The sequence below is a fragment of the Heterocephalus glaber genome, unplaced genomic scaffold (assembly GCF_053883595.1).
Source record: "Heterocephalus glaber isolate CG9 unplaced genomic scaffold, H.glaber_assembly_v1.0 deba00001689, whole genome shotgun sequence".
NCBI lineage: Eukaryota > Metazoa > Chordata > Mammalia > Rodentia > Bathyergidae > Heterocephalus > Heterocephalus glaber.
The window spans coordinates 8,279,353-8,291,735 of NW_028258414.1; the positions used below are offsets into that span (position 1 = coordinate 8,279,353).

A 12,383-nucleotide genomic window follows, 5' to 3' on the forward strand; every position below is an offset into this window, starting at 1 on the left:
GGCCTTGAACTCATGGCAATCCTCCTGCCTCAGCCTTCTGAGTGCGAGGATTTTAAGCATGTGCCACCATGCCCAGCAGCTTTATTTATAATAACGAAAAACTGGAAACAAAACAAATGCCCATCAATGGAATGGATAAAGAATTTGTGGAATAGTCATACAATTAACTGCAACACAGCAAAAGTGAATAGGAAAGAATGCACTACTAACACAACACAGATAAATCTCATACACATTATGTTGAATGAAAGGAGCCAGAAAGAAAAGTGTGCATACTGTAGATTCCATTTATATGAAATTCAAGAATAGACAAATCCCATTCTATGATGATCTGGTCAGGTAGCAAATATTAGAGGAGAGATGTGAGGGAAAGATATACTGACACGAGCTAATCTCTGGGATCCTGATTTGGGTGACAACCACACATTCCGAAGTGAATGTAATAACTCATCGTAAACTGAACATTTAAGATTTGCCCATTTCCTATAAGTATACTTCAATTTTTTTTTTTTTTTTGGTAGTGGGGATCGAACTCAGGTCCTTGCACTTGTGCAGCAAGCGGTGAAACCGCTGAGCTAAATCCCTGGCCCTATACTTTAATTTTTTAAAAAAGTGCCCTGTAATGTATCTGAGTACAGGTAGGGCAATAAAGATACTTTTATCATTTCAAATAACATCTTATTTTTAAAAATTTGAGGCTGACACGATTACTGCTTTCCTAGTCTCATATCTGGCAGGTTGCGTAAGCCTGTGCACCTGGCTTGTCTGCTACCAGCTCCTCTGCACCCACAGGCCATCTCCCCCAGAACATGTTTGCTTTTGCTAATCTCCACTTTCACAAACTTCCCTGGCTCCTGTGTGTCCCTGGAGGAAGCAAACAAAGGCTTTCCCAATGCCCTGCTTATCCAGCTTTCTCTATTCAGGGCAACCTCTCAGCCCTGTGCCCTTATTTCCTGGCTCACAGAACCATCCCATCTCTTCACCTTTGGAACTGGGCCTAGGTCCCCATGTCAGACCTGCAGTACTGCTGCTGTAAACACTTCGTGTCCTCTCCAGCCCTCAAGGATCTGCTCTTCAGTATCCGACCCTGGTTCCCACCTTTCTATCTCTGTGAGCTCAGCACATCCACCATGTTAAATCCTATTTTTATTTAAAACACTTTTCATGTAACAATACATCCTCTATATTTTATATGATTCACTCACTAAATGTTTCCTGGGAGCTTGCATGATTTCTGCATCGCTATAGCCCTGTGCTCAGAAGTAAATGGAAGTTAAAAGACCCTAATTCCTTTTTTTTTTTTTTTTTTTTTGGTACTGGGGATTGAACTCAGTACCTTGCGCTTGAGAAGCAGGCGGTGGCACCACTGAGCTAGATCCTTGGCCCCCGAATTCCATGGTTTTTTTGGTCCCAGATTTCGAGTTTTCACAGAAATGTTGGTTCGCATTAATTTTTTTTTTTTTTTTTGGTACCGGGGATCGAACTCGGGGCCTTGCTCTTACGAGGCAGGCGGCAGAACCACTGAGCTAAACCTCGGCCCTCATTAAATTTTTTACTGTGGAAGAACTTCAGGGTAAAAGTGGACACCGATGAGGCAGTTAAATAAGACAGTAACTTGTTTGTGTCTTTATACTGTTCAAGAGTATAGGCTCTAATCATGACGTAGCTATTCAATTATTATTATTATTATTATTATTATTGTACAGGGGATCGAACTCAGGACTTTGCACTTGCCAGGAAGGCACGGCGCCACTGAGTCACATCCCCGGCGTTTATTATTATTTGTGTGTGTGTGTGATGCTGGGGATCAAACCCAGGACCTTGCACGTGCTAGCCAAGCACTGTATCACTGAGCTACATTCCCAGCTCCATCTAACTATTACATTAAAAATTCAGTTCCTCAGTCTCCCTAGTCACATACCAAGTGTTCAAAAGAGTCCTTTGAGTCTGGTGCGGTGTCGCACGCCTGTAATTCCAGTACTCTGGAAGGCTGAGGCAGAAAGATAAGTTTCAGTCCAGCCTTGGGGAAGTGTCCAGGGCTTGGCTTTGGGACCAAGGCTCACCTGAGGCGCTCAATAAAAGGCAAATTAACGAATGATAAAATGGAGGGACTCCCCCCCCCCCCACACCAGTCCCACAATGTCTTTCCACGCTGCCCTGTCTGTGAATATTTTCACACTAATCTTCTCTTGAGACACCGCCCTAAAAAGCGCGGGAGCGTAGACTCCCAGGCGGCCCGGGTGAGCTGTGGCGTCACCGTGCCCCGCCCCGCCCCTTTCCACCGCCCCGACTCTTGTTCCGCCCACTCCCGGCTCACTCTGCCACCGGCCCCGCCTACGCCTCGGCTCGCCTCCCGCCCCCGCCCGCTATTGCGCAGGCGCGGCCGACGAGCCTGAGGAGTGTGGAGATAGCGGGGCTGCGGGAGCTCCGGAGCAGCGTTAGGGTTTGCGGCCTGCGTTTGCCCAGCTCCATCCGTGCACGATCTGGGGCAGCCAGGCGCTGAGAGCCGAGCCTCCCGTTCCCTGGGCACCGTGACCATGGAGAATCAGGTGCTGACGCCGCACGTCTACTGGGCTCAGCGGCACCGCGAGCTGTATCTGCGCGTGGAGCTGAGCGACGTGCAGGTAAAGGCCGGGACTTATGGCGGGAAGCGCGGGGACTGTGGCTCCGTTGCCCGCCAGGACCGCTACCCCTTTGCCCGAGTGCGCGCCGGGCGCCTGCACTGCGCCACCGTGTTCACGGGTCGCCGGCCGCTGGTCCCCCCGACCGATCCCCGAGCGCCGCAGGTGTTCTGGGTGCCCGGCTAGTCCGTCGCGGCCTTCAAAACTGCCCCGCGCCTCCTTTTGTTCGCAGTCTGGCCCTGGAGGGGAGCCCGAGCCCGGCCGGGGAGCCCCTCGCGGGGTGGGATGAGCTCCGTGGTCTGAGCCGCGGTGTGACAGTGGCCGCTAGAGTCCAGAGATCCAGTGGGCTTCTCGGGCTCACACACACCTTCCCAGCCGTTCTATGATGGTGACCATTCTTATTAATATTTTAAAATTTACAAGATCTCAAGAACGCCCCCCCCCCCGCCCCCCATTTTGAAGGCTGTGAGATCAGGTTTGCGGAGTTGCATTGAGAATTTAAAATTCATCTTAAGTCACTTGAAGCATTATGTTTGATCTCACTGGCCCCTTAATGTGAGCAAGGAAAGCCCCTTAATAGTGGAGATTCAGGACCTGTGAACCTGTGTCTGTTCAAATCATCCCGAATTCCATTCCGAGGAACTGCAGTTTTCAGTCTGGAATGTTCTTTCTACAGTCGTCTTTACTCCCTGGTCTCCTTGACATCATCTGTAGTACTTTGGAAAATCGTTCACTCCCGTGAATTCTCACACCCTCTGAATCAGGCATTGGATTCTGTCAATTTGGCTGGCATTACTTGAATTTGTTGAAATTAATGTAATCTTTGTTTTCTGGAATAGAAACCTGTTTTCCTCTTGAAAGATGAAGACTGCTGGCCTGTAATCCAAGAACTCTGGGGTAGGCTGAGGCAGGAGAATGGCAAGTTTTAGCTCAGCCAGGGCAACTTTGCAAGATTCTGTCTTAATATAAAAAATTAGAAAAAGGGGTGGGAATGTAGTTCATTGTGAGGGCCCTGGTTCCCCAGTACTGCCTCTCTCCCCCCAAAATGGCCAGAATGCCTTTATGTTGATATGGCATTGCACAGTATGTCATGTAATGCGTTAAACCAACCTGAATTACACTTTTGCATCAAAGGATGAGTAAGTGTTCTGTGCCCTCTCCTACTCTACTCCAGGGTGCTTTACTAAAATAGAAAGACAGACAAACAAACAAAATCTTTTGTGAATGAAGATCAAAGTCTCTTAAGTTTTTGCTAAGCTGGCTCTGCCCTCTCTTAAATGTGTATCATGGAATAAGGATAGAATATTCTAGCATATCTTTGGAGCCACAAACAGAAAAGATGTTTTCAGGGGAATGAGTGATGATGGAAGGAAATGGAAATTCATTGGGCAAATGAAAAATGCATTGTATTTATATTTTTCTTGAAAATCCTAAATCTCTTAGTTAAGAAATATGAACATATGTGTTAATCATATTGGTGTATTTAGAAATATGGAACTATATGTTTGAAATATGTAACAGTGAAAAAAATCTAAAGGTGAAAAAAATCTAAAGGAGAAAAAAAGGAAATTTTCTTTTGGAGACAGATTTAAGATTTTTGCAAAAAATAAATCTTTTTGTCCCAGATGAGGTTTAATTTTTCTGAAGTAGTCATCTGTGATTCAGAGGCATTCATATCAACCACCATTAGTTTAAGAACACCATATCAGTACCATTCACAGAAGAACTCCTAATGTGTGTACGATATCACAGATTTACAAAGATGAGTCACAGACCCAAGCTACCCAGGGCACACTATCTAGAAGGAAAGATATTACCATATAAAAACAGATTTGTTTGTGAGTGTGCATATTTACTGCAACTGGAGTTGGATGTTGAACCAGGTCTCTGGAGTTAAAGGAACTTGTAACCTCACTTAAATATGATTTCTAGAAATGAAAAGTATTTTTGCCCTACAGATAGTAAGAACTTTCTAGAAAGAGAAAGGCATAGACTTTTAGATACTGATATTTGCAATGTCTGACTCATACCATGCTAATGTGCTACAACCAGCAGATAGCAGGAAGGCAGCTATAGTTAAACAAGTTGGGTGTAGCATTTTTCTCTGCAGCTAGGAGAGCACACTGCTTGGGACACAGTGGGGTGTCTCAGTAAGAGGGTCCTAGAATGGATTATAAGATTTGGGTGTTGGTGATTCGGGGAGGTTTTAAGGAAGTGGGTGTTCACTATAGATGCAGTCAGAAAGTGGGAATTCTGCTATTGGCTATTTGATAATTTTTTGGGGGGGGGTGGTACTGGGGATTGAATTTAGGGTCTTTGCACTGAGCTACAAGTATGTCAACCCTTTTTAATTTTTTTTTTTTTAAATTCTGAGACAGTGTCTCACTAAATTGCTGAGTTGCCCAGGCTGGTCTTGAAGTTATGATCCTCCTGCCTCAGCCTCCCAGAATACCAAGATTACAGGAGTGCACTGCCATGCCCCCATTTTAATAATCTTAATTGTAAAGAGGAGAGACCAGCAGGGCAATCAAACTAACTGGCAGAGAAATTGTAGTTTGGCTGAGAGAGAGAGAGAGTTTGGTACGTGTGGGTGACAGAGCATTTGACATGGGTATGTCTCTGTGTACACAGAATTACAAAATGGACTCAGCAGACTTTTGTCAGGGTTTCAGAATCATCTCATCTGAGATTGATGTTCTGTGAGATAGTTTATGTCCTATAGGAGGACAACATGGCCCAGCTGCAAGTGCTGACTCTGTCTGAACTTGAGGTGCCCAGTAGCAAAGAGGCAGTTGGGGCAGGGTTTTTTTCCCCGTAGAGTTTATGTTCCAGGCAAAATGTAATGTATGGTTAGAGCATTTTTTCATTTCTGGAGGTTTTTGCTTGTTTGAGTTGTATGTGGACAAAGTTCATAGCTTTGTTTGGGAGCCGTTTGAGAGATACTGTTCTTGTCCTTACCTGACAATCTGGCGCTAAGAGTAGCAACTGAAGGTGTGGGTTGGGCTCCATGCTCTTTCTCTTACTGTCTTGCAATCATGGATAATTCATTTAACTTTATGAGCCTCAGTGTCTGCATTCGAATAAATGTGAGTAATAACACCTAAATCACAGGAGTGTTTTGAAGTTTGAGTTGGATAATGGATTTGAAAGTGTTTTGTAAATTGTACTGTGCTTTTTTTTTTTTTTTTTTTTTTTGGTACTGGGGATTGAACTCGGGTCCTTGAGCTTGCAGGGACAGGTAGCGGAACCACTGAGCTAAATCCCTGGCCCCTGTACTGTGCTTTTTAAGTGTGGGGGATTATTATGATTATAACACTAAACCTTACGGGAGAGGCACAGATACAAAAAACAATGGAAGATAATAGAGTCTATTGACACACCTATCCATATACAAGAATTTACTGAATGGCCAAGATGGCCTTACAGATTCATGGGGAGAGGATGAGCCAACCAGGAAACTGGATTGGAGCACTTGATAATCCAAATGGCAAAAAGATAAAATGAGATGTGGCCTTATGCCATTCACCGAAATCAATTTCAGGTGGCTCCACGACCTGAATGCATAAGGCACAATTACTAAAAGGAAATACAAGGCCGGGGATTTAGCTCAGTGGTTCCCATGCCTGCCTCGCAAGTGCAAGGTCCCGAGTTTGATCCCTGGTACCAAAAAAAAGGAAATACAAGAGGCTATCTTTATGATACTGGTACAAGGAAGAATGTCTTAAAATACTAAACACAAACCCTAAAGTAAAAGATTGACAAACCAGGCAAACTTGAAAAGCATATTTGCAGTGTATATCACTAACAAACGACAAGCATCTTGATTTTTTTTTCTTTTTTTGTGGTATTGAGGATTGAACCCAGGGCCTTTGTGCTGAGCTACATCTCCAGCCCTTTTTTGTATTTATTTTGAGAAATGGTCTTGTTAAGTTGCTAAATTGCCCAGGCTGGACTTGCAGTCTTCCTTCTTCAGCCTCCCAGAGTTCTGGGATTATAGGTGTGCACCTTCACATCTGGCATCATCTTAACTATTTAAAAAACTTATAGATGAATAATCATAAAAAAGGTATATTATCTAGTAGAAAAAGGACAGAAACATAAACAGGTCAGAGTAAAAGGAAACAAAAATGGCCAATAAACCTGAAAAGATGCTTAATCTCAGTTATAATCAGAAGACGTAAATTAAAATAAGCCTATTTAGATTAGGAAAAATGAAAAAGTCTGACATTACCAACTGTTAGTGAGGATGTTTGGTGATGAGACTGTTTTGTTAGCTGCTGAGAGTATTGGAACAATTGACTAGTAGGTGAACAGTGGGGGGCTTTCTAGTCAAGTTGAAGATGTACATATGCCATGACTTGGAAGTTTTGCTCCTTAGAGAAGCTCTCCTATATGCGCACAAGGATGTTCTTTATTACACAAAATTGATGGCCTTTCATTTTTATCAATGGAATGGGTAAATTGTGGCGTATTTATACTGGCACACTGAGACAGACAGGACCGCCTCTATTCGGTTAAAGCTTAGAAATACTGTATCTCAAGTAAAAAGCACACCGAAGAAGGGATAAGCACCACGAAGCTACTTCTGTGGGCTGCAAAATAATGCCGTGTTTTGGGAAGAGTACCCAGCATGTTGTAAGTGAATAGAGATGTCCAGCGGGAATGGTAACCTTACTTCTGGAACAGTGGCAGTCTGCAAGGATGAGGCGAGGTAGAGGGTGTGAGGGGAATGGGACTGAGTAATTGTATAATTACACCTGTATCTGTTTCATCTCTTAAAACACTGAGGTGAATAAAATGAAGTGCTAATGCAGAAGAGGTCCACTGTGGTAATGTTTACTATGTTTTTTGATGACTGGCTGGTGCTTGGAATATTTGATAATAAAAAGTCATTAAATCTAAACTGTTTATTACCACAGTACAGAAACACTCACAAAGGAGTAAACTAAATAATAACTGTTGAGCACTTGCAATGAATGGTTCAGGAAAGGCTGAGTACTGTATTCTCGATGGTGAGCAGTACACGTAAAGATTCTGCCTTCGGGTAGAGGGGAGACAGACAGCAGATAAGTTAGTAAATCACACAATTACCTAGATAAGTGCTGTGCAGCAAATAAAGGTGGTAGTGAAATAGAGAAGCCAGAGAAGGCTTCATTGAGGAAGTAAGGTTCGAGCTAAGTGCAGTTGGAAGGAAAATATGAGTTATGTAGAAAGCTGGGCGAGGGCTGGGGATGTAGCGTAGCTCATTGGAATGCACAAGGCACTGGGTTTCATCTCCTGGGCCACAGAAAAGGAAAGCAAGCAAGCCGGGGTAGAACATCCTAATGAGTGCACAGATTTAAAGACATGCCAGGGCTTGATGGGTTCCAGGAAGAGAAGGGATATTAGTATCTTTGGAGTGTAGTGAGTGAGCAGTAAGAGGACGTGAGGTTGGAGGGGTTTACAAGATACAGGTCATGTAAAGTCTTATTGCTATGGGAGCGTGCTTGGATTTCATTGTAAGAGGATTTCATTGTAAGGGTGACTTCTTAGGATTTGTGTTTTAAAACAGAAATTATTCTGACTGCTATATGGATTATAGAGGGACAGAAGTGAAACGTGAAGACCATTCTGGGAGGTTGTTGCAGTAGTGTAGGTAAGAGATAGAATGGCTTGGCCTCGTGGAGATAGCCATGGACAGATTGAAGAGAAATATATAATACATAATACATAATATATAATATATAATAATTTGTCGATTTTGTGTAGGGGAAAGAGGGAAAGGAAATCACCAATAATGAGTCTTACAAGTTTGGCTTTACCACAGAGTGCAGTAGATGATGGAGTTTACTGGAATGGTTAAGAATGGAGAATAGGTGTAGGAGCCAAAATCGAGAGTCGCCTTTTGGACATTTTAGTGTGAGACTCTTGTTTCAAACAGTTTCCAGGGCCAGGAATTTAGCTCAGTGGTTCCAGCGCCTGCCTCACAAGTGCAAGGTCCTGAGTTCGATCCCCAGTACACAAAAACAAAAACAAAACAGTTTCCATATAGAAACGAGGACTAGTTAGGCAGCTATACAAACACAGAATTAGGGCAATAGTCAAACCTTAATATAGAATTTTATGGTATCTTACACTTGATTGTAAAATGCACCATTATTTTATGTGTCACGAAGACAAAAAAAATTGCTGCCATTTAAACTATGATACATGCTTTATTCAAATATTTTTTACTCATTGAAAGAGTTCTTTTTGTCTTATTCAAACTGTCAGTGCTGTCCTACAAGAGACTACCAGCAGCATCTTGTAGTTAAGCAAGCTGGATTTACTGTGTGTGAGTTTCAGCCTGGGAGAACACATCCGGTCCGGTCGGGCATGTGGGCTCTCAGGCAGGGGTTTGGAATTGATGACGGGATCTGGACTTTGGGTGGATGGCTCTGGGAGAGCCTGAGGGAGGGGGGAATTGTGAGAACGGCCTCTGGGGGGTCAGGGAAGACCTCTGAGGAGGGAGTATTTGAGCAGAAACCAGAGTGTGCAGACTGGTGGGATATGAATATTTTAGGGAAAGAACAGCTACTGCAAAATCTTTAGGTGGAAACTATTTGGTGGTAAATTCAAATTAAAAATTAATAAAACCAAAATTTTCTCTCCAGGCTCTATAAAGTATTGTGGGCTTGATATGACCCTTAGGATGCCAGTCATGACAGAATAGTGATCCCATATTAATAAACTGACAGAAAAGAAGCAGCCCAGGATTGAATGCTGAGGCATTTGGACGGTGAGAAGTTAAGGGAGGAGAAAGAACCAGCAGAAGAGACCGAGAAGGAGCAGTCCTTGAGGCACACTCCAGGAGAGTGTTCTGTGGTGTTCTAGAAGCCAGGAGAGGAGGGCATTTTGGTGGGGTGTGCTGGGCTGTGTCTGTTGCATGAGATGAGGATAGATACGCGTCCTTCAGGTTTAGCAGCATGCAGATAAGATAACAGCGGCAGTGGGATGGAGGGCATGGACACTCATCAGAGTGGGGTTAAAAGTAAATTTAGGAGGCTCGGGTGTGGCTCAGTGGGTAGAACTGCGGCTAGCATGTGCAAGATTGTGTGGGTTTGATCCCTAGCACCAGAGAAACATAGATGACATTTACGGACATTTTCCTTGGTCAAGGAAGGGGGAGGAGCAGAGAAGTCAGTGGGATAGGCCATGTTCTTGGAGTCCAGAGGAGAGCGATCACTGGCCAAGGAAGGCATGCTTTCTAAAGGATGTGGACCTTGAGCTGTGCCTTTTACACAGGTTGAATTTGGATCCAAGAAGGGGAATTAGGACAGGGTACGTAGTGGTACATACACTCACTTGAGCACTGTGCACCTGTTAAAAGAACGAGTAAGATCTCTGTGCACTGCTAAGGGATCCTCTAGGCGACAAAAGCAGGGTGCAGAAGGATGTGTGTTACCTTTTAGGTAAAAAGAAAGGGTTATAAGAATAGCTGAATGGATTTGTTCATCTTTTGCAGAACACACACAGATTCAGAAGTTGGATGAACCTGAAACTAATGAAATGGTTACCTGTAGATGGGGAGTAGGAATGTGGTCTAGGAGGATGGGTTTGAGAGTAGGACTTCCGGGAATAGCTTTTTACAAACTTTCACTGGGAACATATGAATATTTTACATATTCAGAGGTAAAATTAAAATCTTGAAATTAAACAGAATCAAGAGTGTAACTATAATTGACCGCAGTAATACAAATAAATAACATTTGAACATAGTTTCTTTAGAATGTATTCTAAAGACAAAAAAAAAACCCAAACCAAAACAAAAAACTCCTGCAAGTAAGTGTAATTAGGGTTAGGTTTCTTGTTAGTACAGATATTGATATTCCAATTATGAAGCTTTTTCCTTCAGTACTAGGGATTGAACTCTAAGGCCTTTGCATTGAGCTACATTCCCAGTCTTTTTTAATTTTGTGACAGGGCCTTGCTAAATTGCCGAATTTGGGCTTGCACTTGTGATCCTATTGCCTCAGCTTTTCGGAGTGCTGAGATTACAGGCATGTGCCATGCACCTGGCTTGAAACCATTTTTTTTTTTTGGTACCAGGGATCGAACTTGGGACCTTGCGCTTGCGAGGCAGGCAGTGGAACCACTGAGCTAAATCCCCGGCTCTTGAAGCTGGTTTTTAAGGATGAAACAAGTAAATGTATTAATATTGTTAGGAATCACGGTATTTATTGGAAGAAATGTAAATATTAAATAGCAAAAGGTAAAAGAAGCTCCTTAATAGTAAATTTGAATTGGAAATTTCAGTATGACATCATGATTTTAAAAATTCCTGGCCAGACCACTAAAAGATGAACACTGATACACCTCCAGATGTCTGGACAATGGCTTCTAAATTACCATTCTCCACAAAAGGAACTCAGCCTTCTTGAAGAAATGGCTGATTATTCCATGTTCGTGCCAGAGAAAGCATGACATTCTCAAAGGATCCAAGGTCATGTTGGGACAACAGAGGAGCTAGTTTGAAGGGATTTTCATTTCCCAAATTCATGACAATTGAACATCCAAAAGAATAAGGACGATAATAGATTTTTAATAGAGTGGATTTAAAAGGCAAATCCACACTCGTTCTGTAGCAAAAATAAGAACAAAACAGCAATAATGTATGTGCAATGTGTCTGCTCTGGGAAGCCATTGGAAGTTTAGTACCCATGATTTTTGGAGGGCTGATTACTTAGGTAATCTCTGCCTAGTATGTACCAGAATTCCAGACTACTTGGAAGATGATATTTACCACAAATCACCTTGTACAGTCTAGACACGGTGAACCACTTTATTGGTTAGGGGATGGAGGACACCCAAATTTCCACATGCCAGCCAAAGGCTGAACTTGGAGCCAGGCCCTTTTGAAGATTGCAGTCTCAGGTCTGCTGATAGCTTGGTTGTACTGGGGACTGAACCCAGACCTTCTGAGTGAGCAACATCTCCATCACTTTTTGTTTTGTTGTTTTTTTTTTGTATCAGGGATTGAACTCGGGTCCTTGCTCTCGTGCAGCAGGTGGTGAAACCACTGAGCTAAATCCCCGGCCCTCTCCATCACTTTTTAAAATTTTTTATGTTTAGATTGGGTCTCGCTAAGCCACTAAGTTGCCCAGGCTGGGCTTGAACTTGCCAACCTCCTGCATCAGCCTCCTAGAGTGCTGGGATTACATGTGTGTGCTACCACACCTAGCAACAGGCCTGCTGTATTAACTCCTCTGCACATATAATAACCACACACAGGCAAGGATGAGTACTAATGATCTGGATGAGAAAAGAAATCCTAGGTCTAAAAGGTTAGGTAGCAGAAAGTTCACTGAATTCTTTGTAGTTATGTCAGAGCTTATGAAAATGGGAGTTAATTAATTTAACTCAGTTCTCCAAGCAGTTATTAAGACAGTAAAGATATAGAGATGAAGAGACAGACAGTCCTTGCTGTGGGAATTCTAGTGGAAGCAGATAAACCTGTAAACAATAATGACAGTGTAATGTGTGTTATAGTAAAGGTGAATATGAGTAGTAAGGAAGCTATTAATTCTGATGATGGAGGTGAGGAGGAGGGAAGGGGAATTAACATTTGACCTGGACTTGAAAGGATGATGTCCAGCAGGCATGGGCGCCTAGGACATTTAGCCAGAGAAAGAAAAGTACCAGGAATATATGAGTGCTCACCAGTTTCAGTACTCATTGTATGTTATCATAATTTAATTCTCAGAACAGTCTCGTAAGTGCCTTTATTATTTTAAAATAATGGCT

At 43.0% G+C, this 12,383-nt stretch overlaps 1 protein-coding gene across 1 annotated transcript in view; it reads left to right on the forward strand.

The window, feature by feature from the left end:
* The first annotated feature begins 2,375 nt into the window (after nt 1-2,375).
* The window catches only part of Hacd3 (3-hydroxyacyl-CoA dehydratase 3), a 35,994-nt gene continuing 25,986 nt past the window's right edge, over nt 2,376-12,383 (forward strand). Inside the window, exon 1 of the mRNA XM_004855613.3 lies at nt 2,376-2,624. Within this exon, the coding sequence (XP_004855670.1) occupies nt 2,538-2,624 (87 nt within the window). The 5' untranslated portion in view covers nt 2,376-2,537. The remainder of the gene's footprint in view (nt 2,625-12,383) is intronic.